The 27496-nt window shown below is 45.5% G+C and overlaps 1 protein-coding gene across 8 annotated transcripts in view; it reads left to right on the forward strand.

Moving 5' to 3' along the window:
* The window catches only part of MTCL1 (microtubule crosslinking factor 1), a 124465-nt gene that overhangs the window by 85415 nt on the left and 11554 nt on the right, over window positions 1–27496 (forward strand). For 5 of the 8 annotated variants that reach the window (XM_059138747.1, XM_059138750.1, XM_059138741.1 and 2 more), the window contains 7 exons: window positions 3725–3817; window positions 5776–6006; window positions 7183–7380; window positions 15560–15727; window positions 19171–19425; window positions 24491–24787; window positions 26454–26485. In XM_059138747.1, the coding sequence (XP_058994730.1) occupies window positions 3725–3817; window positions 5776–6006; window positions 7183–7380; window positions 15560–15727; window positions 19171–19425; window positions 24491–24787; window positions 26454–26485 (1274 nt within the window). The remainder of the gene's footprint in view (window positions 1–3724; window positions 3818–5775; window positions 6007–7182; window positions 7381–15559; window positions 15728–19170; window positions 19426–24490; window positions 24788–26453; window positions 26486–27496) is intronic. The other 3 variants (XM_059138746.1, XM_059138749.1, XM_059138748.1) reach the window with 1 other exon arrangement.

Here is a 27496-nt window from a genome sequence, read left to right on the forward strand (position 1 = left end):
CCCGAGCTCCTCCTTTGATCCCTTAATCAACGACATACACGAAGCATTTGGGACCCCTCATGCCCCAGCTGTGAAATACCAGCCGTGGTAAAATGATGTGGGGTTTTATGCCAAGTATGTGTACACGGGCATTGACCTCCTCTACGGCTTTTGGAAGAAGCAGTTACAAAACTGGCCAGAACAAAATGGAACTCACCAGAAAATGAAGTCCTGGGGATAGAGGTAGAATAGAGTCCTGTTATTTAAGGAGCATTGCTAATAGCGACTATAATGAAAAGCACTCCTGTTTTTGCTTCGAGATAATGCAGGCGACTTCTTAAGTGTGGAAAGTGATCTATAAGCCACTTTCTCTGAAGAGGTCCAGAAATTCCCATGGTAAAGTGGTGTGGGACTCAGCCACCTGGGGAAAGCACGAGTGGTGGCATTCAGTACATTGCCAGGGAAGGTGGTTGTGACATCGAGCTCGCTACGTCTCCACAGCCTTGGGATCAAGTAAGGATGGTATTTGTTGCAATAGACTGCCTTACGTAGAGAGAGGTCAAGGCGAATTTGATGTACAATCAGAATCTTAGGTAAGTGGGCCAAGGAAGGCTTTTAGAATCAACCCTTTGGGAATTTGGTAATGAAGGGAAGTATCTATTTTCTAGAGGACATCTATGTGTCATGTGAACACTTGGTCCTAATGTATGTGGTTGGATGCAATTGTGTGGCCGTGGAATAATTCTGGACAGAAACTTGGACTGTAGCATGTTTGTATTTTGTTTTTTGTAACACTGGAGTGACGGCATCCCAGCTAGGAACACTGAACTTGCCTGAGGGGTTTTAAGATTCCATCAGCAAAAATGGACAGTAAAATAAAACTTGTAGCAGATGAGGAAGTTTCTGTTGTTGACACATTTCCACGGGTGACAGGGAGCCACTGTAGGTAAACCAGATGCCCCAGATGAATGACTTCGTAGGACTTCAAGGGTCCTTTTCATCTTCAAGGTGAGCCTTTGAAGTTGTGGTTCCAATAGAGGGACACATTTTTAAATCAGTGCTTAGGTATGAGGCTCATAGATTTGTTTAAAATAAAAAACAGTTTATCTACATTATTCATTAAGATTTAAGCCAAACTCGTTTGGTTTCATGTATAGAAACTAAATTAACACGTCTTTGGTTTTCTTGAAAGTTAGGCTTAATTAGGATGCCTTTTTCTTTCTTTTTTAAAATTATTTTTATTTATTTATTTGACAGAGACACAGTGAGAGAGGGCACACAAGCAGGGGGAGTGGGAGAGGGAGAAGCAGGCTTCCTGTGGAGCAGGGAGCCCGATGTGGGGCTTGGTCCCAGGACCCTGGGACCATGACCTGAGCCGAAGGCAGACACGTAACAACTGAGTCACCCAGGTACCCCTGGGATGCCCTTTTCAACATCTCTGCATATGGAGGATTCTTGGACTAGTAGGAGATGTATCCAAATATGGAGGATTTTTATATCTTAAATGTACAGAATAATGAGTAGCCAAAAAAAGTTAAACTGGGAAGAAAGTAGCCTGAGGCACATAAAGACACTTCTGTGCAAAGTGGGACACCCCAGGAGGGCAGGAATTTGGGGCAGCTTTATGTACTCATAAATCCTTAGTATAGTTCCGAGTACTATAGGTGCTCAATAAATACTTATTGAATAAAGTGCTGCCTAATAAAAGATGTCTCTTTAAATAGGTAGCTGAATTCTCCCCCAGATTTAGGAAAATCTTCAGGGGTTGGGATTGGTTTGAGAAGGGAACATCAGAGCAGCAGTGTCTGTGGCTTTTAGGAGCAGGTTAGGGGGAGAGTTGCCAGAATTGGGAACCCAGAGCCTTAGGCATTAACAGCTGCACAGGAACAGGACATAGGGCCTTGGGCCCAAGACAGGTGGAGAGAGCAATGACCCAGGGCCTCCAGGGGCTGCACACTGTGTAAGCCTCAGCTGGAGAGATGTCTGCCTATTGGTAGAGGGAAGCTTGTCTACCAGCCTGAAGTCTCCCCCTACATAACCATACCGGACAGTCAGCCTCACCGGGATCAGACTTTGAACTGATGTTACCTATTGGCTAGGAGTCCCCAAGGGAAGGAGAATTGGTGTTCTGTCACTGGCTTCTGGGAACACAAATCCGTCCTGGAGGCCCATCCTTAACCCAGGTTGCATACAAGATCATAGCTAATCCCCACTGAAGATGAGCTCACAGTGCAAAACCGCAAACACACAAGCCCAAAACACGCTTCTGGAGCAAGAGCTAGCTGATGGCCAACTGCAGGATTCTACTCCCAGATACGCCTTGAGATTCTTCTAGAACATCAGAGATGACAAATTAGGTGTGTTCACAACCTCGAAAGGCAGGCAAACAGGAGAAAAGATTAAGTCATTACTGTAAAAGACCATACATTCTAAAAAACAAAGTAGTTCTCTTAAAAATGAGAAACTAGTCCTTGGCATAAGTTTAATGTGGGGAGAAATGCCTCTTTTCAGCGAGAACTGGAAGCCCAGCCTAGTAAATATAAAAGTCTATAGTAATCATCTCTAGTAACAAGCAACTCCAAGAGGCATGATGGTCCTCAGTAGTTCCTGATTTCTTGAAAGTAGGATGAACTGAAATATCTAGCTTCCCGAAATGTTACCTAAAAGTTGGCAAATCCCCAGCATCTCTGATTTTCTGTCGTCATCCTTTTTCCTGTAAACCCTTGATCATCCCTTGTGCTAAAGGAGGAGATCTGCACTTCCCTCCATTCCCCTCCGTTTCCTGTTCTTGGGGCATGATATTTGGTCCCAACAACCCAGGTCACAGCCATTTAGGATGAGCGAACAGTATCCTCTGTGAGAAAGGACAGATTAGCTCATCAGAATGAACCAGTAGGTTCTATTTTAATTGCAACAATCCACTCTAGTTCCTGGATTTATGAACCCCTGCCTTCAAGCAACATAAACCAAGTGGGTAAAACGTCATGCTTTGATTTTAGTAATGCCTGAGAATTTTAAATATAACTGTTTCCGTTTCTTAAAAAATACACTTTACTTAAAACATAATAGCCCCTACTTCTTGATCATTGCCATTTGGACATAAAAGGCACAAAAGACAGGCTTTTACCAAGAGGTAGAGTTTACCAGTAAAGGGCATGAAGAAGGATTCCTTTAGCTATTTTTAACCCAAAATGTAATAAGCAGATCTTTGTTGCAGTTCCTCTTAGGCAATGTGTACAACTCAAAAGAGGTTTCTGGTCCCCAAAGGCACCCCACCCCACTTATCCCTGGTGCTCAGAGGAAACAAAGGCACTCTTGACAGGGCAGGAAAATCTCTGCAAGGAAAGCCTCGGAGCAAATGAATGCTGCAACCTGGAATGAACTCAGGCAGTGAATCTTAAAGACCAACTTGTGTGAGCTGGTCATTGCCACCCCTGGCTCGGCCTGGGTGGCGGGGACGGTGGTAGCCCACGTTCGGGCGACAGGCACCGCTAAGCACCTGTCTTCCAGGTGGGAGCTGAGGACGGCCGGGGTTGCCCATCACAGACAACCCCAGGGCCCTGAGTTGCCGCTGAACTCACTCCACTGCTACAGCGCCCGCCCATGCTGTGTCGCTCCGTGTGTGTCCCTGGCTTGTGCAGATGTCTGTCCTGCGTCTTCCCGTCAGGCAGAGTTCTCGATTCCACTAAACCCCTTCCTTTATCCCACCGATCAGCTCAGGGGCCCCCCTGTTTTACCTGAACAGAGTGTATCGCTAGAGGAGCTGCAGGGTCAGCTTACGCGGGCGACCAGACTGCATCAAGAGGAGACAGAGAAATTTACAAACAAGATTCGGAAGGTAAATATGTAACACAATTTCAGCACAACCAGGGCTCTGAGCGCAGAGCCCCCTGGAGACAGGTGACAGGATGTATTTGAAAGAGCGTTGTCTGTCACTCGCAGGCTCCTGGACTCCTGGATCCGGTTGAGCTGCCCTGAGGACATCTCATGAAGACAGCTGTCCATCTTCCTCCTCTAAAACATGCTTTTCACTATTTATGTTGTGGTCTCAGGAAGTTCTTCCTAACATCTGACCTACGTAGCCGTAGCCAGCAAAGGAGCATCACAGAGGGCCTTAACACACCTGGACAGGAAAGGGTGTCCATAATAATCATAATAATCAGATTTGTAAGCTTTCCCAATGTTAGGTAAATTTTCTGAGAGAAATACCAGGCCCACCCTCAACGGTTGTCTTCAGAAAACTGCCATTGATTGAGCTGCGGCCTTATTAACTCTCCTCGCTTAGTTACTGGCTAATTATCCATGATCTGTTAAATCAGAGTTGTTAAATCCTGAATCTGTTAATTCCCAGAGTTGCTAGGAGAAGGGAGTTACAGACACGAGCCCTCACTTCCTAAATAATTTAACTTTTTTTTTTTTTTCCCTGCACCAAAAGTTTATCTTTGGAAGTGAGTTTATCCCTGGAGATGCTAAGAGCAAAATAGCAGGGTCCCAGGTATGGTAGTACTTGGGTTCAAGACAAGGGAGTGTATTGAAGACAAGACTTTCCCCCCTCCCCGCTCATCCTGCTCTTGTGCCCACCGGGAAGAGAACCCACGGTGGGACTCTGAGGGCTGCCGAGATGGGGAATGAAATCACCACTATGTTTGTGTTCTCCCAGCTTGCAGTGCAGGAAAGATCTGGTGTTTTGACAGTGACCACGCCAGTCTCTGTGCACAGCCGGGGTCTTCCCAGAGCTGCCCCTCCTTCTTCACTGGCATTAACACATAGGATGGTGTCGACCACAGGCAGCCGTAGTCACAGCTCCATGGGTTTTGGAGCACTAATGGAGTCCTTTAGGAAAATAAGACAAAACAAAACTCAAAGCCTTGGTGTTTGGCCAAGAGGGAGTGTTAAATTGGGAGAGGACAGCTGATAACTACAAGGCTGGCATTAGAATCCTACCCCACCCCCACCCCCAGTCTGTGGAACAGAAAGCTTTCATTTAGCTACTATTGATATTATTTTTGTGCCCTTCTCTGTGCAATAAGATTCTATTCACACCCCTTTGCTTAGTCATTACCGACATAGTCATTGTTTATTGCTTGGAAGAGCGCCTGTACCCATGTTGAAAAGCAGGAACTGAGCATAGAAATGGAAAACACTTCTTTTTCAGCAATGCTTTATTTCCCTAAGAGTTACTTGTAGCCAATGAGAATGTGGAATGCTAAGTGTGGAAGGAGGTTCTCAGCATACTTTCCTCTTTGCTCCCCACCATCTGTGGCCGAGGACCTTGCCTCCAGGACAATCCCTGCTCCCCCATCCGCCCACCTCGCTCTCCCGCTCTCTGTGGGCCTTTCCATCAGCTTGCTTTCTCCTGTCTTCTGAGGGTGGTGCACACTAGAAGGCTTAGGAAACCAAGGAGAAGGGTTTCCACTTAACCTCCCCCCCACCCCCGCTTCCAATTGCAGTGTGCCTTTTGCAGGCCCACAAACAGAGGGCAAAGGGAATGGGCATGGAAGTCCTCTGTGAGCCGTCCATCCGAGAAACGATTTTCCTGAAGCTTAGAGACCTCCAAAAAACACCACGGGAGACTTGACAAGGAGAACTGACGATAGCACCTTGGTTTGAAATAGCGTTTCCTTCCGAATCGGAAAACCCTTGAGGTTTCCTAAATAGTACACCTCTCAAGGAGTTTCCTGGGCTTTGGGGGAGTCTGTGTTTCCCGTCCCAGGGGCAACTTGATCAAAACTTGGTTTGGTGTTGCGGCACATTGGAATAGCTGCCGTCACACTCGTGTCTCTCTTTCCATTCAAGATGGAGGAGGAGCACCTCTATGCCTTAAGGTGGAAAGAACTAGAAATGCACAGCCTGGCTTTGCAAAACACCCTCCATGAGCGAACCTGGAGTGACGAGAGGAATCTGATGCAGCAGGAGCTCCGGTCCTTGAAGCAGAACATTTTCCTGTTCTATGTCAAACTCCGGTGGCTGCTGAAGCATTGGAGGCAAGGGAAGCAGATGGAGGAGGAAGGCGAGGACTTCACTGAGGTAACCCGGCCCTGCTGTCCCTCTACCCCCCTACACACAAAGTCACATTCTGTTACTTAGGATGATTTTATCAAGCCCAATCCAGGCACGGGAAATGCAACATGTTGTCCAGTTCTATATTAGACCAAGAATTCTGTGCTGTTCCCTGGCCTCGTTGTCAGAGCCCTTGTCTCGAACTCCACTGTGCTGCGAAGCTGTGTGGCCATTTTTCCCCTTGCTGACCTTTGAAGTCATGCGCATTGTCACCCTGAGGTCCTGTGTGTCTCTTGAGAAGCCTTGCTGGTTTGTCAGACTGAGTTCTGAATCTTTCTGTCTCCTTTCCGTTTTGGTTTTTTGTTCCTAAATGCTAGAGCCCGTTCTGCCCATGTGGTTTGATAAGGGTCTCTGCTCTGCTCCAGATGGGTCTGCGTTTTGCCACCTCTGACATTTGCATACGTGCCCCGCCCCCCTTCTGCCTGCACTCCCAGATTCATCACAGAAATAGCACAGAGTCATTTGCTTTCTGGTTGATTCTGACTGATTCAGTCCCTGTGGCCTTTAGCCCTGTGGGCTCCTTCGGGCCTTGCCTTCTGGCCACTGCCATGGGGTGTGCACTGGGCAGCCACACCCCTGGCTCCTTTGTCTGCTGCTTCAGGGCCTCGTGAATATTGGTTTCCTCTTAGCCCCCACAGAGTTTTCATCTGCTTTTCACTGTACGTAATTTTAAGTCATCCTAGGAAGGGGCAGATACCGTTGTTTCTTTCTTCGGGGAGGAAAGTCCTCCCAAATTAATTCAGCCTGCTTCCAGATAACCTTGACATTGAAAACCACCTTTGCGCAAAGCCTAGAAGTGGTTGTAAAGTTCACTGCTGATCAGCGCTTTGGAGTTCCTCCTTCTCCAGCTTATAATACCGTACCAGTCATCAATACTGATTTATAAATAATAAAACTTTTCATTATCAAAATAAGTTACAGTCAAATTTCCGATCTTTTCTGACCGATTGCATATCCACAGTGTGCTGTTTCCGTGAAGAAAGTGGCCAGTGAATGAAATGGGCTAACTGAGCATGTTCAGGAAAGGGCTGAGAAGTCAAGACATGATAACCCATAAAGGGGAGAATTACCCTCAAGCAATAAACCAGGCTGCAAGCAAAGGGGTTGGGTAGAGCTGTGACTGTTGTCTCCTGCTGTTTTCAGAGCGAGCATCCAGAGACCCTCCCCAGGCTCGGTGAGCTTGGAGTTCAGGGGGAGCCCAAGGGGGACAGCCCAGACCGAGATGACAACAGTCCAGGCTGCGGCTTTTCGATGGGAGAGCATTCTGCACACCCCGCGGTGCAAACGGGTGACCACGGATCGAGGCTGCAGCCTACACATGGGGGACAGCTCCACAGGCAGGTGGGTGCCAAGGTTCCAGCTCCTCATGTGACCCACACCTGAGAATAGACTCCTAGCCTACGTCTGGGTCATCGTACTTTATGTGCTGTGTTCTGGGGAGCGGAAAACACTGAGCGCCTGTGGTGGCCTGTCACTGTGCTTGTGCTAGAAATCATATCATTAAGGCTTTATTTCAGCATCAGCCCATTGGTCCATTTGCCTTACACATGTCAATAAGGGGCATGGTAGGATCCGATCAATTGGAAGGGCCGGCAAACGTACCTGAGAAGGAAAAGGGGGACTTATAGAGTGGTGTGTAGAAGGATCTGTGACTTCAGAAAGGCTGACTGTTCTTCCACGAAAGAGACTTTACCGGGGGCAGCACCCTCCTCGGGGCCAGAACAAGAAGGTACAGGGGCTCTTTTTGTTGATGTTTGGCTGAATGGATATCGGCAGCCTCACGAATTAGGCAACCTCTTGCATAAGGAGGAAAGAAAAAGTATTTTTTTTTTTTTTAATCCCAAACATGTATAAAGTGTTTCAAGTTCTTTTTGGGCCACTCAAAAAAAAATTTATTTTTGATGACACTTAGAAAAACGGAAAAGCGTATATGGAGATGGGATTTCAGTGCATAATATGAAATCATTATGAATACCAAATGTCACATTTATTAATTATTAAGCAGATAGCCCCTGCTTAATCAGCCAGAAGATACTATTGATGCCGCCCATTACAAAACAGCAGCTGTGTCGGCTTTGGCGTGCTGAGAGACCCTGGGAAGTACCCAGTGTTAAAGCTTCCTTCCTCGCAGCCTTCCTGGTCTGAGTCTTTTCCTATCCTGTGTTGCTTCTTTGAGGGTTCTGCAGGGCAGAGCCAGAAGCCCCAAGCCCTAGACTCTTGGCTCTGGCAGGGAGGGGCAGGTGCGGGTGGGCCCGAAGTGCACAGTGACCCAGGGTGGGGCGGTGTGGCTCCCGGACCACAGACATTTCTGGCCACACCCTGCGTGCTGGACCCCACAGCTGCGGCTCCTCCCTCCGAGCCTCAGAGGGTCAAGTGGGAGAGGGTTGTCATCAGAACTCTGGCTCAGCTCCAAATGAGAAAAATCGTGATGTCTGAGCGCAGGCCTCAGGGCTGTGTGTCTTTCCCCAACCCTACTCCCCGCCGCCCCGGTCTGCTTTCTCTTCTTAGACAAATCAGATTTTTACAACTAAAGAGCTGTTTTCTCTGCACGCCCATCCGCCCTTCGTTTCCCCTGAATAATATGACTCAAGAAAGAGGTTGCACTTTCAAATGAATGTTTAATTACACTTATTAGGAAGTTTGTCATTATGCCAGGGTCCCTGGGGAGTTCTTAACGCGTGGAGTGAGTTTTCCAGCAATGGCTCTAGTTAGGAAATACAATGCTACCTTGCAAATAATCCTCAAAAACCTACCGCTTTTACCATTTTTCAAAGAGATGTCAGGCAGTTCTTTAAAGCATCTGGTATTAACTCAGAGAGCACCCACTGACTGACTGACTGCCTCTTAGCCCTAAACCTGTCGTGTCTCAGGTCACGTGTTGGGTGTTTCCAGCCCGTGCGTCCAGACGCTTAGGAAAAGGGAAAAAATGTAACACATCTGGTTTTTAAACAGTTCTCACGGAAAATGTTACCCTGGGAGTGGAAAATAATGTAAAGTCAGTCAGCTGGAACCTCACATTCAGCATATTTTAACATCATCTCTCTTTGCCCGCTCCTTCCAAAGCTGATTTTTTTTCGTTAGTCCCCTCGGAAGTGGCAGTGGGAGTCGTGAATTTCCACTTTGTATGGTGTGCAGAAGAGGCCAATGGGGCGGGGGCGGGGGGCAGCCTGCAGGACAGGGTGCGGCCTGGCAGAATCCAGGTGGCCTTTCATGGCCCCGTCTGTCTACAGGAGTCAAGTGCACGAAGCCGTCCGCCCGAGGACAGAAGATTAATGCGCTCTACTGTACGACAGCTGGTAGCCTGGGAGCGAACGTTCTCCGTTAGCAGATTTGCCTGCCCTTCCGTGGCATGGGTATTAGCTAGGCAGCCTGCCTGCAAGAGCAGGGACACGTGTCCCAGAGAGCCGCACCCTATTCAGAAACTCTGAGAACCTGCCAAGGTGATAAGCAGCACGGTGACGTGGCCTACCTCCTGTCCCAAGGCTAAACACGCCAGGGACCTAATTCCCCAGGCCTTGGACTTCCGCTGTGTGTCATAGTGAGCATTCTCACAGTTGAACACAGTGGATGGCAAAATGCATCATTGTCCAAAGTGGTTAAAAAAAAAAGAAAAAGAAAAATGTGTGTGTATCAAGTCACCCTTGGGAATAATTCATAAAAGATCATCAGGTTGGAAAATGTTCAGCCGTGTGAATGTTCCCCATCGACTGATTTTTAGTTACAGGTCTAGTGATCTAGCGGCCGCGACCTGATTGTCCTCGAGAACAGAAAGCACTTTCAGTTTGCCCGGACTTCTGGAAGAGCTGGAAAATAGGCAAGAGCTTATTGTATCGCTCTCACTGAGCTCCGGGACGCTGGCCACGACATGAAGCTTTTGAGACCCACATAGGCATTTTATGCTTACTAGGAGTTCCCCAAATCAAGATTTTTAATGCAAAGTGACTAAGAGTCCCAGCATTATGGCCCTGTGATTCCACTAGCTAATTGTCTATGAATTGGATTAATTTATTCAAAGAGAGAAGTTACTTTTTCATCCAGGGAGGGGATATAATATTCTTTATTAAAGCAGCTAAGCATAAATATATAGAACCTAATTTAAAATTCAGAGCAAGAGCTAATGAAATTATGTTTCACGTTAGTCTTCACCTACAGCGGCTCCCTGAAGATTCCCCCCTCAGGACCTGCTTTAGAAATGGCTAGCATCTATTCCCCAGGACCTTTGTCACTCAGCTCATCCAGGACTCGTCTGGGGCTCAGGGCCTTCAGAAGCCCCCCTCGGTAGAAGTCAGCCTCTCTCTTGTAGATTGAGTACCTTTGGCACCTTGGGCCTCCCAGTTGACTCACCTTGGTGCCCACCTTTTTTGCTTTGCCCAAGATGTGGAAACTTCCAGAAAGAGCACCTCTGCCAGACAAGAAACGTACAGTTCTGTACGTCAGAAACTGATCTGCTCTGACTTTATTCCCCCCTCCCAATAAAGAAGCCATCCTCTTGAGCCTGGATCACTTTTACCTTCAATTTTGTATGTACCATGATTCATTTTTCAGATTCTACAACTTTATAACCTCCCCTAAGAGACGTGCAACTCTTTGTATAAGGAACCAGACTAAAGCTTATGATTATGAAACATTTTATGTTGGTGATGTGTTTTTGTCTGTTACTGTTACTGTGCAAATAGCACAGGCACAGGAGTGAAGAACCACAAGTACTAGAGGATACTCAGGAAAGGACTCTCCGACCCCTGCCCTGCCTCCCAGCATCAGCCACGATCAGCAGTAAACCCTAAACCTTGCTCATAAGTGATTTCTTCCCCTCTGGCCACTTGATTTTCATCACATCTGCCCTGGTTTTCTTGGAGCCTTTGGCTGATAACCTGTGTTATAACTTACTAAACATATGTCCATCCTTTCTTTCACAAGCCCACATCTATTCTTGGGAAGCTCTCTGAAAATTACAGTGACCTGCCCTGAGAAGCCCTTGTGGCCTGGATCACCGGGCATGTTCTCAGCCAAAGGACAGATGATTTTTAAAAATTTTTTTTAAAGATTTTATTTATTTATTTGACAGGAAGAGAGATCATAAGTAGGCAGAGAGGCAGGCAGAGAGAGGGGGGAAGAAGGCTCCCCGCTGAACAGAGAGCCCTATGTGGGGCTCGATTCCAGGACCCTGAGATGATGACCTGAGCCGAAGGCAGAGGTAACCCACTGAGCCACCCAGGTGCCCCTGTACATAAATGAATTTCTCATCTCTATAACCCTCTACCGGGGATTTTCATGGCTGGTCTTCAGTGACTCATTCTCTTAACTGTGGGAGGAGAGTCGTTTTAGAAAAGAATCTTAAAATTAATCTGAATGAAACAATGAAAGTAAGAATGACAAATGGCTTCTTTATTAAAATGTGTCAATGTATCCTTTTGGTCTGATCTCACAGTAAAGGACTTATCCTGGGATTCTTGCAGGTAGAGGAATTGAATAGGATATGAGGTCCCCCTCTTTATAAGTATGAAATAGGAACTACGCCTGTGCTGGTGGTCAGGCACAGCTACCATAGCATTCTGGAACTCCCTGCCTATGTCTGCTAGCCTAGATGAGCACGAAGTAGAGGCCACCTGGCTCTCTGTGGGTCAGCCTTTAGTGGCCGGTCAGTGTATCTGTTCCAACTTTCTATTAAACCCATCTCCCAAATTAACAGCTCTGAGACAAGCAAAGTGGTTGGTGGTAGTTTAGGTCTTTCATAGAATTATGAAACACCTTATCTTAGAAATCTTAGGCAAGAATGATTTTATGAAGTAGTTGTCATTACATCACAAATATTTTGGTGTGTTCTCTTTCCCAGAAGCTTCCTTTTTACTTTCTATTAGTAATATTTATTGTATTTTTGGGTAGTAGTCTTATTGGCAGAAGCCCAACCTTGAACCTGTAATAAAGTTAGCACTTTATAGCACAGTCAAGCTCCTAATCCCAGTTTTGGGATCATTGCAAGCCTTGCCAAAGAGAGATGAACTTGGAACGGCTGAAATAACCTAAGCCTGCAGAAAAGGAAATGGTGGCAGCGATTTTATCCTGCTTCTACACAAGAAAACCAGCCAGCTGATCTTGAAGAGGTTGAAAAATTGGTGTTTTTGATTGAAATTGACCTACACTTAACAGATCTATAAACTAAAAGGTTGCATAATTGGGCCCCTGGCATAGAAGTTTCAGAAAGTTCTGTAGCCAAGATGACTTTCACCCAAAGACCTCTAAATGGCCCAAAGAATCTTGATGCCGTTCTTAACGTTATTAGGGTCGTCTTTTTACTGAAAGCATTGCCCAGCAAGGGCCCCCACAGAGGAAAAATGTGAGACAAGGCATTCTTTCAGGATGGCTTACTAATACTATTTCCATTGATCTGGGGATGGAATTTGTTTCCAGAGATGAGGTGGCTTCTCTTAGGCAAAATTTAAAGAAAAAGAAAAAACAAAAACAAAAACAAAAAAGCCTGGGTAGTGTATAATGTCAGAATTTAGATATAGATAGGTTGGCTCCGTTTGTCCAGCCTCGGGTGGGACAGACCGGGAGCGCAGTCTGCGCTGTGCACCTCCTGCCTGGGAGAGCCCGGCGGTTGCTGCGTTTGCGCATGCTCTGGTTCCTCCACTGTCACCCAGGGAACGGGATGGTATGCGCCCAGGATTGATGAGAGAGGCCAATGAGATCCTACCGGTGAGTGATGGGCACACCTGACTTAGCACCCCCTCTATTAGAGACAATTAGTATTACTTTTCATTATTGGGTTTTTGTACCTGAAGAGGTTTGAAGTATCCTGCCCATCTGGGTCTTCAGAAATTTTTATTTGGACCTCAGTTCTCGATGTTGTACACCAATGGTGGAGAGAGCTAGTCTGGCTTCTTGCAGTGACACATGCTGCTCCTGGGTGATTATCACAAGTACAATAACATCCATTCCGTGCACTCTCTTGCTCCCTTTGGCCACCTTCGTCCCAGAGCAATTTTTGAACTCATTCCGTGGCGATCAATATTATGCTGGTATAATAGCACATTATGATAATTATACTGACCCAACTGTGCATGAAAACGTTAAGGCTTAATTTTATTTAATCTGGTATTTGCTAATGCCAGAAAATACTTATTTCCAGAAGAATCAAAAGAGTCTGCAAAAATACTTTTCTGTGAATTCCTCCTTTCAAGGACCACAAATTCTGGTCCTCATGTTATCAGAACCATTTGTTGTGGGGCTAGAAACCCCGCAGTCTGATGATACTCACAAAGTAAGGTTCGTAAGGAGATATTGATTACATACAAGAATTGATTACATGATTTTCTTTGTTTTCTTCAGTGAGAATTAAATGACTACACAGAGACTAGATCAAAATTAGTCCCATTACTTTATGCTTAAAATACTCTGACTTAAAAAGTAGTGATTTTTTAAGTTTAAAATCCAAAGATGAAAAGAGCTTATGATGGCATGTGTGGGTGGCTCAGTCGTTTGAGCATCTGCCTTTGGCTCAGGTCATGACCCAAGGTCCTGGGATCAAGCCCCACATCAGGCTCTCTGCTCTGTGGGGGAGTCTACTTCTCTATCTCCCTCTGCCTGTTGCTCTCCCTGCTTGTGCTCTCTCTTGCTCTCAAATAAATAAAAAATTTTTTAGATATTTCTATTGCGTATGAATCTACTATAAAGCATAGTTTTTCTCAAATTCTGTACTCAAAAAGGTATGTATTTCTGAAAAGATTATTGCAACACTTCTGACTCACCTGCACTTGCATAATTTTTAAAAACCTTTGGTGTAGAGTTGAAAGAAACCATTCTGCATTTATTACAGTTGTATATGTATCCTGAGCACCTCTTTGAGTGTAGTGTTAATTTACTTACATTTTGGTTGGAAGGAACGTGTAGGATTTTTAGAAGGCTCTCTGGCTGCTGAATCTTTCAGACGTTGTCAAGATTGTACTCTTACTGGTTTTAGTCTCAGAGCTATTCAAGTAACAATTGACGGTCAAGGGGAGAAAAACCAAACAGCTATAAATGTTAACAAACAGGCCTTTCTACCCCCATTGAAAGTCTACCGCATCTAATATTAGAACTGCAGACAATTTACAGGGAAAACTGGGGCGTTTTCAGTAATAAAACTCATGTTAAAGAGCTTCTCTTTTCTAATTCAACTCTCTCTAAATCTAAACATATAGATAGCCAGAGTATCTTAAATTCTTCCCAAAGGTGGCTGTCCATTTTCATCTCTGTGCATGGGTGTTTAAGGGATTAATGAGATGGTTTTAGAAGCATGACAGACTCTCCATCTGGTGGAGGAGAGCTGGGGGCTCTGTCCTGCTGCCCTGGGCACAAGCAGTGGGGGGGGGGGGGGGTCTCTGAGAGTAAGGTGCTCTGTGTCCCCAGAGTCGAGACAGTCTGACTCCAGCAGTACTGAGAGAGCTTTGATTCTACCTGCCTTATACATGAACCCAACAAGATGGCCCTGGAACCAGACTGGGAGCTCAGGATGCACTTTTAGTGTTTTCTGTTGGATTGGAAGGGATGAGCTCGTGGCATTTTTACTATCCAAATATCGTAATTGATTCAGTATTTAATTCGCTTGGACCGGCCTTTCTGATACAATGCCCATGCTGAAATGTACAAAAACAGCAGTCATGCTTTTGAAATGTGCTTTCCAAGGGCAGGGTGAGTTTTAGAAAATAAAAAATCTTTTAAGTTAGGTGTAAGCAGATTAGTGATAAAAATCCTTTTTTCATTTATCACACCTGTTTACATACTTCATTTGAGATGAGCATTGTGTGGGCCCAAGGAAACATGGTTGTGGGTTGGGTTTTATCTGTCTCCATGCACTCACATTGGTGGTGGGGTAGTCAGGGGAGGCACAGGGAGAACAAGCAGGTGCATGGTTACTGGTGATGTTGGTGCAGCCCAAAGGAGAGACACAGTGATTCTGTCTCAGAAGACCATGAGGAAGCCATCATGCATGTTAAACATTTACATTTGATTTTGATTAAAGCTCAAAATGGCCTCCCCCATGGCCATACTTATCCATCCAAGTTAGAGTATGACCACCCTATGTTGATAAGAGACACAGAACCTTTATTTTTTTCTCTTCTGATTCAACAGCTGGTATTAAAATGACAACATATATAGGTGAGTGTTTATATCTTGCCAGATCTGCATTCCCAACCTTCACTGCAGATGTCTGAAATCACATTGGGCTTCCTCGCAGCCCTGCCTTCCGGACGCCCTGTGGCCTCCTGCAGCTTCTTCCTTTCTGTTTCTGGGCCCGGAGCACCAGCCCTGAGTGTGGGGTTCCCCCTTCCTGTTCCACCAGGCCCTTAGCGGCTTCAGCTCCGGGAGCCTGACAGCTGGCAGCATAGGGACCCTAGAGCTCTGTCCCACAAGCTGCAGACTTTCTGCCTGTTGTGTACCCATTGCAATGGCCCCTTGGACGCAACCCAGCACCCCCTTGATGCCATGACCTAAAGAATAACCTTACATGACAGAACCAACTCCATGTTCGCTCTCGCAGGTGGTGGAAAACCAGCAGCTGTTCGGGGCACTCAAGAGCCTGCTGGAGGACCTGCGCACTGAGCTGCGCGAGGATGAGCACGCACGGCGGCGGCTGCAGCAGCAGTATGCCAGCGACAAGGCCGCCTGGGACGTGGAGTGGGCCGCGCTCAAGTGCCGCCTGGAACAGGTACCTGCCCGTGGGGGTCCCCCCTGCTCCCGCTGCGGGGCCTCTGTCATCTGGGCCAGATGGGGAGAAGACACAGTCGACAAATCTTTGGTGATGGTAGACCAAAGAGCTAGGACTCGGGGGGGGGGGGGGGGGGAGCCGGGAATAGCTGCCTGCTCACTCGCTCGCTCTTTTTAAAATCCCCAGCTTCGGCGCGCCTGGGTGGCTCAGCCGGTAGAGCATCTGACTCTCGATCTCAGCTCAGATCTTGATCGCTGGGGTCATGAGTTCAAGCCCTGTCTTGGGCTCCATGCTGAGCGTGGAGCCTGTTTAGGAAAAAAAAAATAATAATTTCCAGCCTTTTCAAGGCACCTTCTTCTCCCTCCTATTCCCTCTCCCAAGTATGAAGCACAGTCCCCGCCAAGCGCTTTTTGACAGCAGCATTTATTTTTCCATTCTGTGTTGAACAAGGCTGTATTTAGCCCCATCAAGGGGTGGCCAACATGAAGTGGTGATCGGAACACACAGTCATAGACAGGTGCAAAGAAAATGCAGAGCGTGGCCTAGTTATCTTTGAAAAAGGCAAACATGTATTCCTCTAGATTTCTCCAAATACTGAAAAGAGCTTGTAGACCTTCTACTACAAGCCCTAGAAATCTGATTAGTATCTCAGTCCTTATTTCCCCTGGAGGAAAGGGAGGCCCAGAGGAAGTGGCTGGTCTCAGATCATGGAGGCTTTAGTGCTTGAGTAGAGAGAACGGGGTCTTACCTCCATCTTCCCAACCAAGCAGAGCCGTCTCAGAGATTTTAGACCAAGGCCATAGTTGTTAAGGTCAGACATCACCAGAAACGTTCTTTTCTAAGCGTTTTCTCCCTGGAAACCCTTATAAGCAATATCACGTCCTGCCCCAGATCCTCTTGTTCTGATTATTTCTCCAGGTTTCTTCCAGCCCCTTGGTCACAATGGGAGGAAAAGTCTGTGCATCTTTGATCATCTACTTTCTAAGTCCTATTTTGAGGCATATCTTAAATTAAAATTTTATATGAATTGGCTAGGTCATAAAAGAAAAAAAAATTGCCCAGAAAGGAGACATCTTCCAAGTGGCCTTGATAAAAGATGAAAGAGCCTGTCATGTCAAAAGAAAACAATGCTCCCCCCACCCCCCACCCGGCCTGGTACCCACAAGTTCAGTGGCATGGCCAGCTGCCCCAGGGGAGCCCTGGATTCAGGTTCGCAGCCCCCAGTAGAGTGGAGACACTGCCTTCTCCACAGAGGAAGCAGCAAAGCAGGGCAAAACGGAAGCATCAGGCCGGGCTGCTGGAGCCGCTGACCCAGTTACAAATCCTGTCTCCTTCCTGGTGTCTTACTAGAGGCTCTGTTTATCTTAGTGCACAGCCTGAAGAGTCAGGAGTGGAGACAAAATGAGTAAGATGCTCTCTGGTGAGCTGAAACCTATTTTAAAATATGTTTATGGGGGAGAAAGCTAAATATTTTCGCAGATGTAAATGTAGCTAAAGAAAGGAGGCCTAATCTTTGATGTGAGCCAATTTCAAAATATTTCATCTTTGTTTTAGAGAAACCTGGTGGCCACCCACATGCATGCTACACATAAAGCCTCAGGGAGAATCACTAGACACCATGAAATAAAATTAGGACTTCCAACTTAGAAGCCAGGTGGTAATAGGTAAAGATTCATCTTCTGCCCAGATCATTTTAAGAAGTTTCTGAAACCACTGCAGACCAAGAAACAATGAATGTGGGCTAAAGCTAGTTTCTTTGTAATACTCCCATCTTTACTCTTCTTCTACTTAAAAGCAAAACAGGAAAATTCTACCAAAAGTTAAGTATTTTATCTCCATGGAGGTCATGTTGTGTCCCTGGCCGAATTGGCGATTCTATCAGTTCACTCCCAAGTCAGACCTTGGCCTAGATGCCAAGGATCCAGCAACGGAGAAGACCTTTCTTAAAGGGGTTCTCAGTGCAGTGGGAGACCCAGACCAGGGCTGTAATTTATAATAGTGTGATCAGTGCCCCACCAGGCCTATACACAGTGCTGTCAGGAAGTAGGGGGTATGTTGGCCATGCACCTCAACCTGAGGGTTCAGGGAGGGATTGTTTGTGAAAGTCCTGCTTAGAATGAGTCTCAGAAGATGAATATGAGTGAGTACCTGGAAAAGGAGAGAAAGGATGTTTCAGAGGAAAAAAACATCATGAAAAAAGGAGTATCTTTGAGGACCTGCACCTAGTCAGGTATGAGGAAAAAGAATGTGCCAAAGATTGAAACATTAATCCTGATTTTATCATGGAAGTAAAGCATTTTGGTTTACATTTTTAAAACATTTTTCTGGCTTCAAGGAAAAGAATGGATTAGAACCCATTAGAATTGAATGGAGTAACATGGTCCGTAGGTAAAAATCCTGCAGTCTGCTGAACTAGAATAGAAAAAGATGCATCCTTACGTTCACGGATCTTTCACTAAAATCGATCATGTTCTGTAGCAACAGTGTGTTCCCAACTCCCTCCTCCTGTCCTCTGCTCTTGTTGTCATACCTTACTTCTATAAACAAACAATACACTGCAACTGGTTTTGCTTTAGACATTCAGTAATACTTTAAAGCAAATTTAAAAATAGAAGGAAATGAGCTTGTATTTGTATTTCTTTTGTCATTTGCATTGTTCATTTTTTGTGTAGATCAGAGTGTCTCTTAGTATCCTAATCCTTCTGCCTGAAAACTTCCATCATTTCTTGAAGTGCAGGTCTGCCGGCAGTGATTTTTTTTTTAAATTTGTTGAGAAAGCCCTTTTCCCCTTTATTTTTGAAAGATATTGTTGCTGACCATAGAAGTCGGTCAGTTTCCCCTGCAGCCATTCAAGGATGCCACTCCATTGTCCTCTGACTTGGATAGTTTCAGAGGAGAGGTGGGCTGTGATTCGTGTCTATGTGTCCTGTGTCTGTCTGCCTCTAAGGTTTCCTGTTTGGTTTTTAGCAATTGGAATATGGTATGTCTAGATGGAAGTTTTTTCACATATTTGTTTGTTTTGGTACTTGATCTCAAGGATGTTTAATGGATATTTATTATAGACGGGTCAGTCCCACTGCTGGCCCATCCCTCATTTCCATGTGGGGGCTGAGGACTTGGGGACAGATATGGACCTGCCCTCAGGGAGCTCTATAGAAGGACAGGCAAGGTATGGTGGTAACTGAGGCAGGACGTGGAGCTGAGAGGCAGACCACAGGAAGCTAAGTGGACTCACTGCCTTATGTTTTGTGTGACTCTCTATGTCAAATGTTCGTAATTAGGGCTTTAAAAATGAGAATTGTTTCCCCCCCACCACCATGGGATTGGTCAAATCTTAACTTAAACATGTTTCTGAGGATAATATGCAAATGTGGTAAGATTTTCCCCACCTGTTCATGTAAGATTTTCCAGAGATTAAGGTCTAAGTCCTTTCTCCTTGACAGCTGGAAGAGAAGACTGAGAAGAACTTGGGAGAAGCAGGCTCTTTTACTGACAGCAAAGGAGCATTCAGAAAGGAGAGGGAGACACACCAGAAGCTCCTTGCTGACAGTCATGGCCTGGTCATGGACCTGCGCTGGCAGATTCATCACAGCGAGAAGAACTGGAACCGGGAGAAGGTGGAACTTCTTGACCGTCTAGACAGAGACCGGCAGGAGTGGGAGCAGCAGAAGAAGGAGCTCCTGTGGAGAATAGAACAGGTAAAGGGAGTACCCAGGGACCAGTGAACAGGAAAGAGAGTACAGATAACTAAACTGAAATCAGAGCCCTTAGAGGGGGGAAAAAAAAAAAATCAGGCTAATGTTTCATGGGCGTCTGGAGGAAGAGGTAAAAAAATCACAGAATTTCTAGCATTGGCGACCCACACTCAGCCCTTGCATTACACAGATCTTTTTATTGCTAAATTTGTAGGTAATTTCTTTGTGTGTGTGTGTATATGTGTGGTATGTCTTTGGTCAGGGGTGGTGGGGGTGGGTAATATTCTGAAGGAATTTAAAGACTACGCTTGAAACATGAGGTTATTTCAGGCCTTCTAAGGTGATTCCTGCCAAAAAGCAAACTACCTTTTAAGTTTATCACTAAAGATGTGGTCACAGTGGCTGCTCCAACTTGAATGGAGTTGTTCTCCATTAGGAAAGAAATCGCTGAATTAAGTTAAGTTGGAAATGAGGCTGGTTGCACCTGTGATTATTGCTGAGCTGTGATTAGGGAGGACCACAGTCAGAGGATGGGGCTGGTAGCTCATTGTCTTCAGCTAAACAAACAATTCAAACACCCAGACGAATTCAGGGGGAGCCTGAGGAGTTGTTTTTCTACTTCCCAGAGAGTCGTTCTCTGCATTGCGTCAGACTCAGGATTGTTTGCATAGTTTCTAGTCATGCCCGAGTGATGCACAGATTAAATATTAAATATTAAACTGATGAAGTTTTAAACTTCTTCTCTGGCTGGATTTTTATATAGCATATATGGTTTTTGTTTTTATTTTTATTTTTTATTTCAGCCTGCCCCACTTATAAATTTATGAGACCTCAAGGAAATGAATTAATCAATAAGAAACTGAGGTCAGGAAAATAACCTTATTACTCTCTTACAAATACCCATACTGCCTGCATTGATGTGGGAGCCTTTTGAAAATGTGTGAGATACCTGTGTTATGCCGGTGCAATGGCCAAAGTTAGTTTTTGCACACTGTCGGGGAGGGAGAGAAGGAGAATGGACTAAAAAAAAAAAAAGCCAGGATTCTCTGGCTCAGAAAGTGTTGAGAAGGAGGCACACTGCAGATAGAATGGAGTGGACCTTCTTCCTAGATTTGATTACTCACCCACCTGAGTCACCATATTGGTCTTTGATGTGGCTCATTTCAGAATTCCCCAAAGTCTAGCAGAAGAAAGGTGGCCACTTCCTGTTTGGCCTAGAAATGCATCATTTGAGAAGAATCTTCTGTATTGAATCCCCCGTGTGCCTGTGCTCTCCTGAACAGATCAGTGGTTAGGTGGAAATTGCAGGGGCAGAAATAGCACGTATTCTCACAAAGAGGTCACTGATTTATCACATCTAGCTTTGGTTAACCAGTGTCTCAGAAATGCCAGGCACCTTGTTATCAGGGAGGGTCCCCCTTGGCCTCCCCTCCAGGAGCCCTCACCGTGTTCATCCCTCCTATGGCACAGTAACGCTAGCACAATCCCTGCCACAGCCCTTCTGGGGTCCCCTTTGCCTGTTAGCTGTGGTCTTATCATAGCTCCTTTTTGGAAGTCACAGCTTGGATATAATTTAAGCAAGTCTTTTAGGGTTTTTACTTTTTGGAATGAGGAATTCCTTGGAAAGGAAAAAGTAGTAGGACATCTGATGATAGTCAACTTTTGAGGAGTTAATGACCAGGGGAGGAGCAGTGGCCCCATTTTAAGACTGTATCTTGAAGGGTAAGATTGGGCGTGAGCTGAACCCCAATTCCGGTTCACATCTGTCTTTCGAGTCAGAATGACTGTGGTTCTGCCGAGCCGATAGCCTCAGAATGTGAGTCCTCAAGGTTAATGTCTCTGAGTATAAGGGATTCGAGACACGTGGGTTCCAGGCATTCATCTGTTCCTGAAATCTGTGTGGTAGATCCCACAGGCTTTGCACAATGATCTCACCACTGTTTTTAGAAGAGGATTTGCTGCCAGTGAATGACGCTTCAGATATGCAGTTGTGGCTTTCAAAAATAAATCCAACCTTTTCCCCCAAATAGTCAGCATTTTAAAAAAAGATTTTATAAATCTTGGTGCCCAATCCCAAAAATTAAATGAATCAGTTATAGTCATTCTCTGGAAAGAAGAAATCGACCAAAGAGTGTGTGTGTGTGTGTGGTGTAGATTTCGTTTATCATTCATTTAATTTTTAACTCCACATTCCATAGATAAATAAGAAATACAGGTGAACATTCTTCATAATATATGCTCTTGATATTTGACTACTTGGTGAGCCACGTAACCTTGACTGTGATAACCTAATATAGTTGGTGAAGGAAGTAACACTAAATCCATTTTCCACTTTCAGAACACATGCTTCATACTTGTCCGGTGTCATTAAATTCCTACATAATTTCTGCGTTGCATGAGGCATTTCATATGACAGATGACTGTGGGGATGCAATTAAGGTCACATAACACGTGTCATCTATCTTATCAGCAACCCTTGTCACAGTCCAGATTTGATTGGGCGATAGTTAACTTTTGTGGAGTCACACTACATTTCTCCTTAGAATTAAGATCCCAGTTAACATGCAGATGATATAGGACTCGCCACTGTACTAAAGACCTACAGGGAAAACCATGCGTCATTCTGGTCTCCTTCCAGAAACTTTCTTAAATCAACTACCTCTGTAGCCTGAAAGGCCTTTCTTTTAAAACCCATTCACAAAGCGACCTTTTTTTTTTGGACCAGCTCAGGTAAGGTGACACTGTGGAGGGCTTATTGTTTCCTGTATTATTTGAAATGCAAGTCTTTTCAGTTTTCTATTTGCATTAAAAGTTGTTCTAGTGCAGGATTCGAAGTACAGTGGGCGCCGGTGGCTGGTTTGAAATGACTGTCCTAGGAAACCCTATCCTTTTAAGGACCCATTATTCTATTACAACATCCCAGAGGCATCTTAGCAGCAGATACCCTCCAGCTAAACCCATTCCAGTTCATTTTTAGGAAACCTAATACTGATCAGCTTTAGTGAGCATTGCTTCTGGCCGCCTGTGTTTATTTTTGAATTCCCCCTGTGCTGAGTTAGAATGTGCTCGTTCAAAGCCTCCTCCTTAGTCATTCTTTCCTCCTCTTCACACACACCCTCGGTGCACATTTACAGCTCCAAGTGTGATTCTTGCGTTTTAATTCCTTGCCCAGAATAGCTTTGAGATGATCATGTGTTAGAACGAAATTGCGTTGACATGCATTAGATGAACATAATAAAAAGCGTTCCCTTTTTGTTGTCGTTTTTTGTTTGTTGGTGTTGTAAAGAAAACATTTAGTATCTTTAAGAGAATTGGGAAAAACTGTGCCTTGGGGTGGGGGGGATGGGAAGAGATGAGAGGGGCCGTGCTGCTGAAACCCAGAGTGACTGGCTTGTTCCCTAACTGAACTCTGACCCCACCTCAGACTCTAACACTGAAGCTCTGGCTGCTTGAATTTCCATCTTTCTCAGAAAATGAAGATAACACACCATATCAGAAATTACTTAAATTGAGTAAAAGTCCTTTTAATAATGGAGATTATTTCACATGGCTTGGTTCCTGATGATGAACAGGCCATACTTACCTCCAGCTCCTGGATGAAGGCCTCAGTTGGGACACAGAGGTGTAATTTGTGAAAGAGTCTCAGTTAAAAAATAAATTAATCCTTCTGGGGGAGTTCTAGAACTTCCTGGCGCCATGTCAGCCCTTGAGGACCCATCATCTCTCTTCTTTGAAAAATCCAGATGTCACTTCCGCCCTTCAGGTAACTTTCTTAGCCAGGAGAGCTTCTGCCATGGTGGGGTGTGTGACGTGTCACCCAGTAAAGACCATCGTGGAGATACCTGGGTGGGGGTCTCCTCAGCCCTTTGTGTGCATGGTTCGAAAGGAAGGCGGTGAGGAAAGCTCTGGAGAGTCTGGGGAGAAGTAGTCCATTACGGCTTCTCCAGGGAGGCAGCATCCGCCCAGTTCGCCATTTCCCTGCCTTTCCCAGTGATTTCACATTGGCTCCTTTCCTGAGTTGCTCCACATGGTTCCTTTTAGTGCCATAAATCAACAAGGCGTGTCCGCGTACCCAGACCCCAGGGAGGTCAGTGCTGGTCTCATGGACGAAGAGTGAGCCCTGCTGAGCTTGCCTTGCCGGTGGCCCCTGCGCTCCTCCCCTCACAGCTGTGAGGTCCCCACTTTACAGATGAGGACACTGAGCTGGGGATCTCTGGGGACATCTCTTCTGCCAGCCAGCCACAGAACAGTGGCTCCAACTCAGGCCTTCCTCACTTGAGGGGTGCCTGTATGTTCCCCACTATTGCTTCCTCCCTTTCCCAAGTCAGGCAAACAACTACGTTCTATAGGATGTGGCTTTTCCTTTTTCAGTCAGTCCAGATCTTTCCTTAACTTGATAGCTAAATTGTAATCCCCTCGAGCAAAGTTAGAAGTTGTTTTTGACACCCAGTGGTTACAACCCAGTTCATCACTTGGGTTATGGATGGGACCCCTTCCAAATGATTTGGGAATAATAGCGTTAAAATGAGGATACCCTGCTAGTTAGGACAATCAAATTTCCCCTCAGAAGTTTGCTATCACTGATGGTTTCCCAGTGAGTGTGCCTTAAGTTCTAAAGGTATAAAAAAGAGTTCTAAATATGTCATGTAACAATGTCAGTTTTTTAAAAATAAATGTATAATTTCTCATGAAGTTGTATTGTATATGATATATATGTGCATATGATATATATATGTGTGTGATATATATGTGTGTGTATAATATATATATATATATATATATATATATATATATATATGAAATGATACAGCTTCATGGGAAATAGGTTCATGTGTATGGTTAATGCATTTTCCAGGCTGGATAAAATTGTGATTTTTTTTTTTTTAAATAAAAGCATCTGTAATGTTGTGTTACTTTTGAAATTAAGGTCAAAACTTTAAGAGCATTGACTATTTACAGTCTTTCTGATGGACCCAAACGTAGTTCCAAACTGTGAAGAAGCAGTGGTCTAGGGAGACCAATAGACAGAAAAGTGAGGCTCATTGTTTTCATTTTTAAAACCCTCAAGCTGCAGAAAGAAAACAGTCCCCGGAGAAGTGGCAGTTTCCTCTGTGATCAAAAGGAAGGCAACATGCACCCCTTTGCTCACCCGGGAAGCCCCCGAATGCCCCGTCCCTTGGGGGTGTGGCCCTGCGCAGACACCGATTCCGCCCCGTTTGAAGACCGGCCACTGTCCAAGCTGAAGGAATCGGACAGATGTTCAGCACGGGAAAACCTCTACTTGGACGCCTTGTCTCTGGATGACGAGCCAGAGGAGCCTCCAGCCCGAGGGCCCCAGCGGGACTTCAGGAACTGCCTTCCCCAGGTCGGCCTGGAATTTGGGGTCCAGTTAACTGCTGCAGGACCAAGGGGTTGTCAGGAGAGCTGGCCATCTGGCCAGCAGGCTCGGGTTTTGCAAATTGCAGCCTCTGGGTTGAGTAGGCAGGAAACCCTCAGAGTGCCAAGATCTTTGCTTGGTGGTCCCGACCCCAAATTCCTAGGGCGAGCTGCATTCACTTTCACTTTCCAAACATGTCTGGGGTTTGGAGACACTGGTCTCACCCATGAGCAGGTCCAGGAAAACACACAGAGATCTTTCATTCTGGGAAGTATAGGTCTGCAACCTCTCTTTAAATCACCGCAGCCTTCTGATTCTTAACACTTACTGGTAACAGAAAAAAATCTGTTCCAAAGAAGGTACCTCACATTGGGAAATGCTAAGTGTTACTAAACAATGACATGCTATAAATTCTTATTCTCTGCAAAGTGGGGGAAATCCAGCACTTAGAAGCTGTGCGTAAATTAGATCAACAATGCAGTAAGCTCAACTCTGGGCTCAGATTTCCACAGCTCAATGTCAGGTTTTTGTGGTTATGCCCTTTCTACAACTGGGTTTTTGTTTTTTGTTATTTGTTGTTGTTGTTTTTTTTTTTAAGATTTTATTTATTTATTCAAGAGAGCGCACAGTGAAGGGAGAGGGAGAAGCAGGCTCCCTGCTGAGCCAGGAGCCCGACGTGGGGCTCTATCCTGGGATGCCAGGATCACGACCCGAACCAAAGGCAGACACTTAACCGACTGAGCCACCCAGGTGCCCTTCTGCAACTGGGTTTTAAAACCGGGTTGGATTTTAGGAATCATTACCTGTGAGTCAGTTTAACAGCTGCTGTACCTGTCACTTAACCTGTCCAAAGGCAGACTTCGAAGAGTTGGTGTCAAGTAGTGTTGAAATGGGGGCCAGTTAGACTTCGGTCTGGTGTCTGTGAGGTCAAATACCTTCTTGGCAGTATGGGCCAGGTGCCATCACTAGGATGCCATCCTGTTTGGTCTGCTGGCAATTCCCATGGTGCAGCTGCACAGCAGAGAGGAAGCAAACCCGGGTTGGGAGTCCACAGTGACCGGGCCCCATACTGAGCTGCCACAGAGCAGACGTTCTTGTAAGCTTGCCTCTGATTCCACATGGCAAAGCTTGCAACAGAAGTGCTCAAGCCAGAGGCTGCTGCATCACCTTCTACACTGAGGCTTAGATTGAGGGACATAGCTGCCACCTTCCTCTCTCCGGGGCGGGGGGCTGGGGGGGAGTGCACATCTTCCCTTCTCCCACCTCCTCTCTCTCTCTCTCACACGCACACACACATTCAGATGTATTCAGGTCATGACAAAAGCCAGCTTTGAAGTTTACACAGGTAGCTTCCTTTGCAGAAACCCAGGAAAGCACTTTCTTCATGACAAAGTATATAGCCAATTTTTCTCACTCACATGGGCACCTCCCTGGACTGCCAGAGCTCCAACCCCTCATCACACTGTGGGTTCTGGTTTTATTATTATACTTCAAAGGGCTGAGGGGCAGGAGCATTCCTGACCAAAACTTGGCCTCGGTGTACATTTTAAATGGGGTTTTCCTGTGGCCAAAGCGCAAAACAGATTACTTAGCACGTTGAAAGGGCCTGGCAACCATATTAACTGATTCAGATGATCTACCTTCTTCTTTGTAGGAAGAAGAAAATCACAAAGGAAATCTTCAAAGGTAAGTAAGACTGATGAAAACAATAGTCAGCTACTGAAATTAAAACCTCTCAGTCTTAAAATTCTATCTTGCCACCAGAACCTGTGGTAACCACCTTCTTGAGAATGACTTAAAGTAAGACTTCTGAGTACATAGTTGTTTTATTATTATTGATTATTTGCCATAGAAAGGCCAGGGAGACGCTGTACTCTTGTGGGTGTTAGTGTCATGGTGAGAACAGTTACAATTGTGTATCGTGTATATAAAGGAATGTTGTGTCTAGTGGTCTCTGAACAGTCCACAGAAACCCCTCCCTTCTCATTTAGTCTGGAAAGAATCCCTCTTTCCAGTGTGCTCGGAGACATTTTATATACTGTGCATTTAAAGTTCTACCAGGAGAGTTTATTAACATATTTCCTGTCCGTAAACCTTAAAGTAAATACAAAGTGAGTGATGTTGGCAATGTTCATTATCATCCATTTTAGGTCATTTGTATGATAGGATATATCTGAAAAGACATATCTAAGCAAATTTGTTTATATTTAAACATTGAAAACACAACTGAGGGACGCCTGGGTGGCTCAGTTGGTTAAGCAGCTGCCTTCCGCTCAGGTCATGATCCCAGCATCCTGGGATAGAGTCCCACATCGGGCTCCTTGCTCCGCAGGGAGCCTGCTTCTCCCTCTGACTCTGCCTTCCACTCTGTCTGCCTATGCTCGCTCTCGCTCGCTCTCTCTCTGACAAATAAATAAATAAAATCTTTAAAAAAAAAAAAAAAGAAAACACAACTGAGAGGAAAGACTTCCTGTACACAACTCCCGCCATCCCCACTCACATGCTTTTTCTTTATAGACGAACACATGCTATTTCCACCACAGGAAACTTCTCCTCAGGGCAGTTCGCTGTTTCCAGATCTCCTCACTCCTGGTTTTCCTGTGAACTTCGGGTCCATGAATTACTGTCTCCTTCCCATTTTGCCCGGTATTGGATTCATCCCAAGCCATCCAAAACACCTATGGTGTATTTCTGTCC

Source organism: Mustela lutreola, chromosome 11, assembly GCF_030435805.1.
Source record: "Mustela lutreola isolate mMusLut2 chromosome 11, mMusLut2.pri, whole genome shotgun sequence".
NCBI lineage: Eukaryota > Metazoa > Chordata > Mammalia > Carnivora > Mustelidae > Mustela > Mustela lutreola.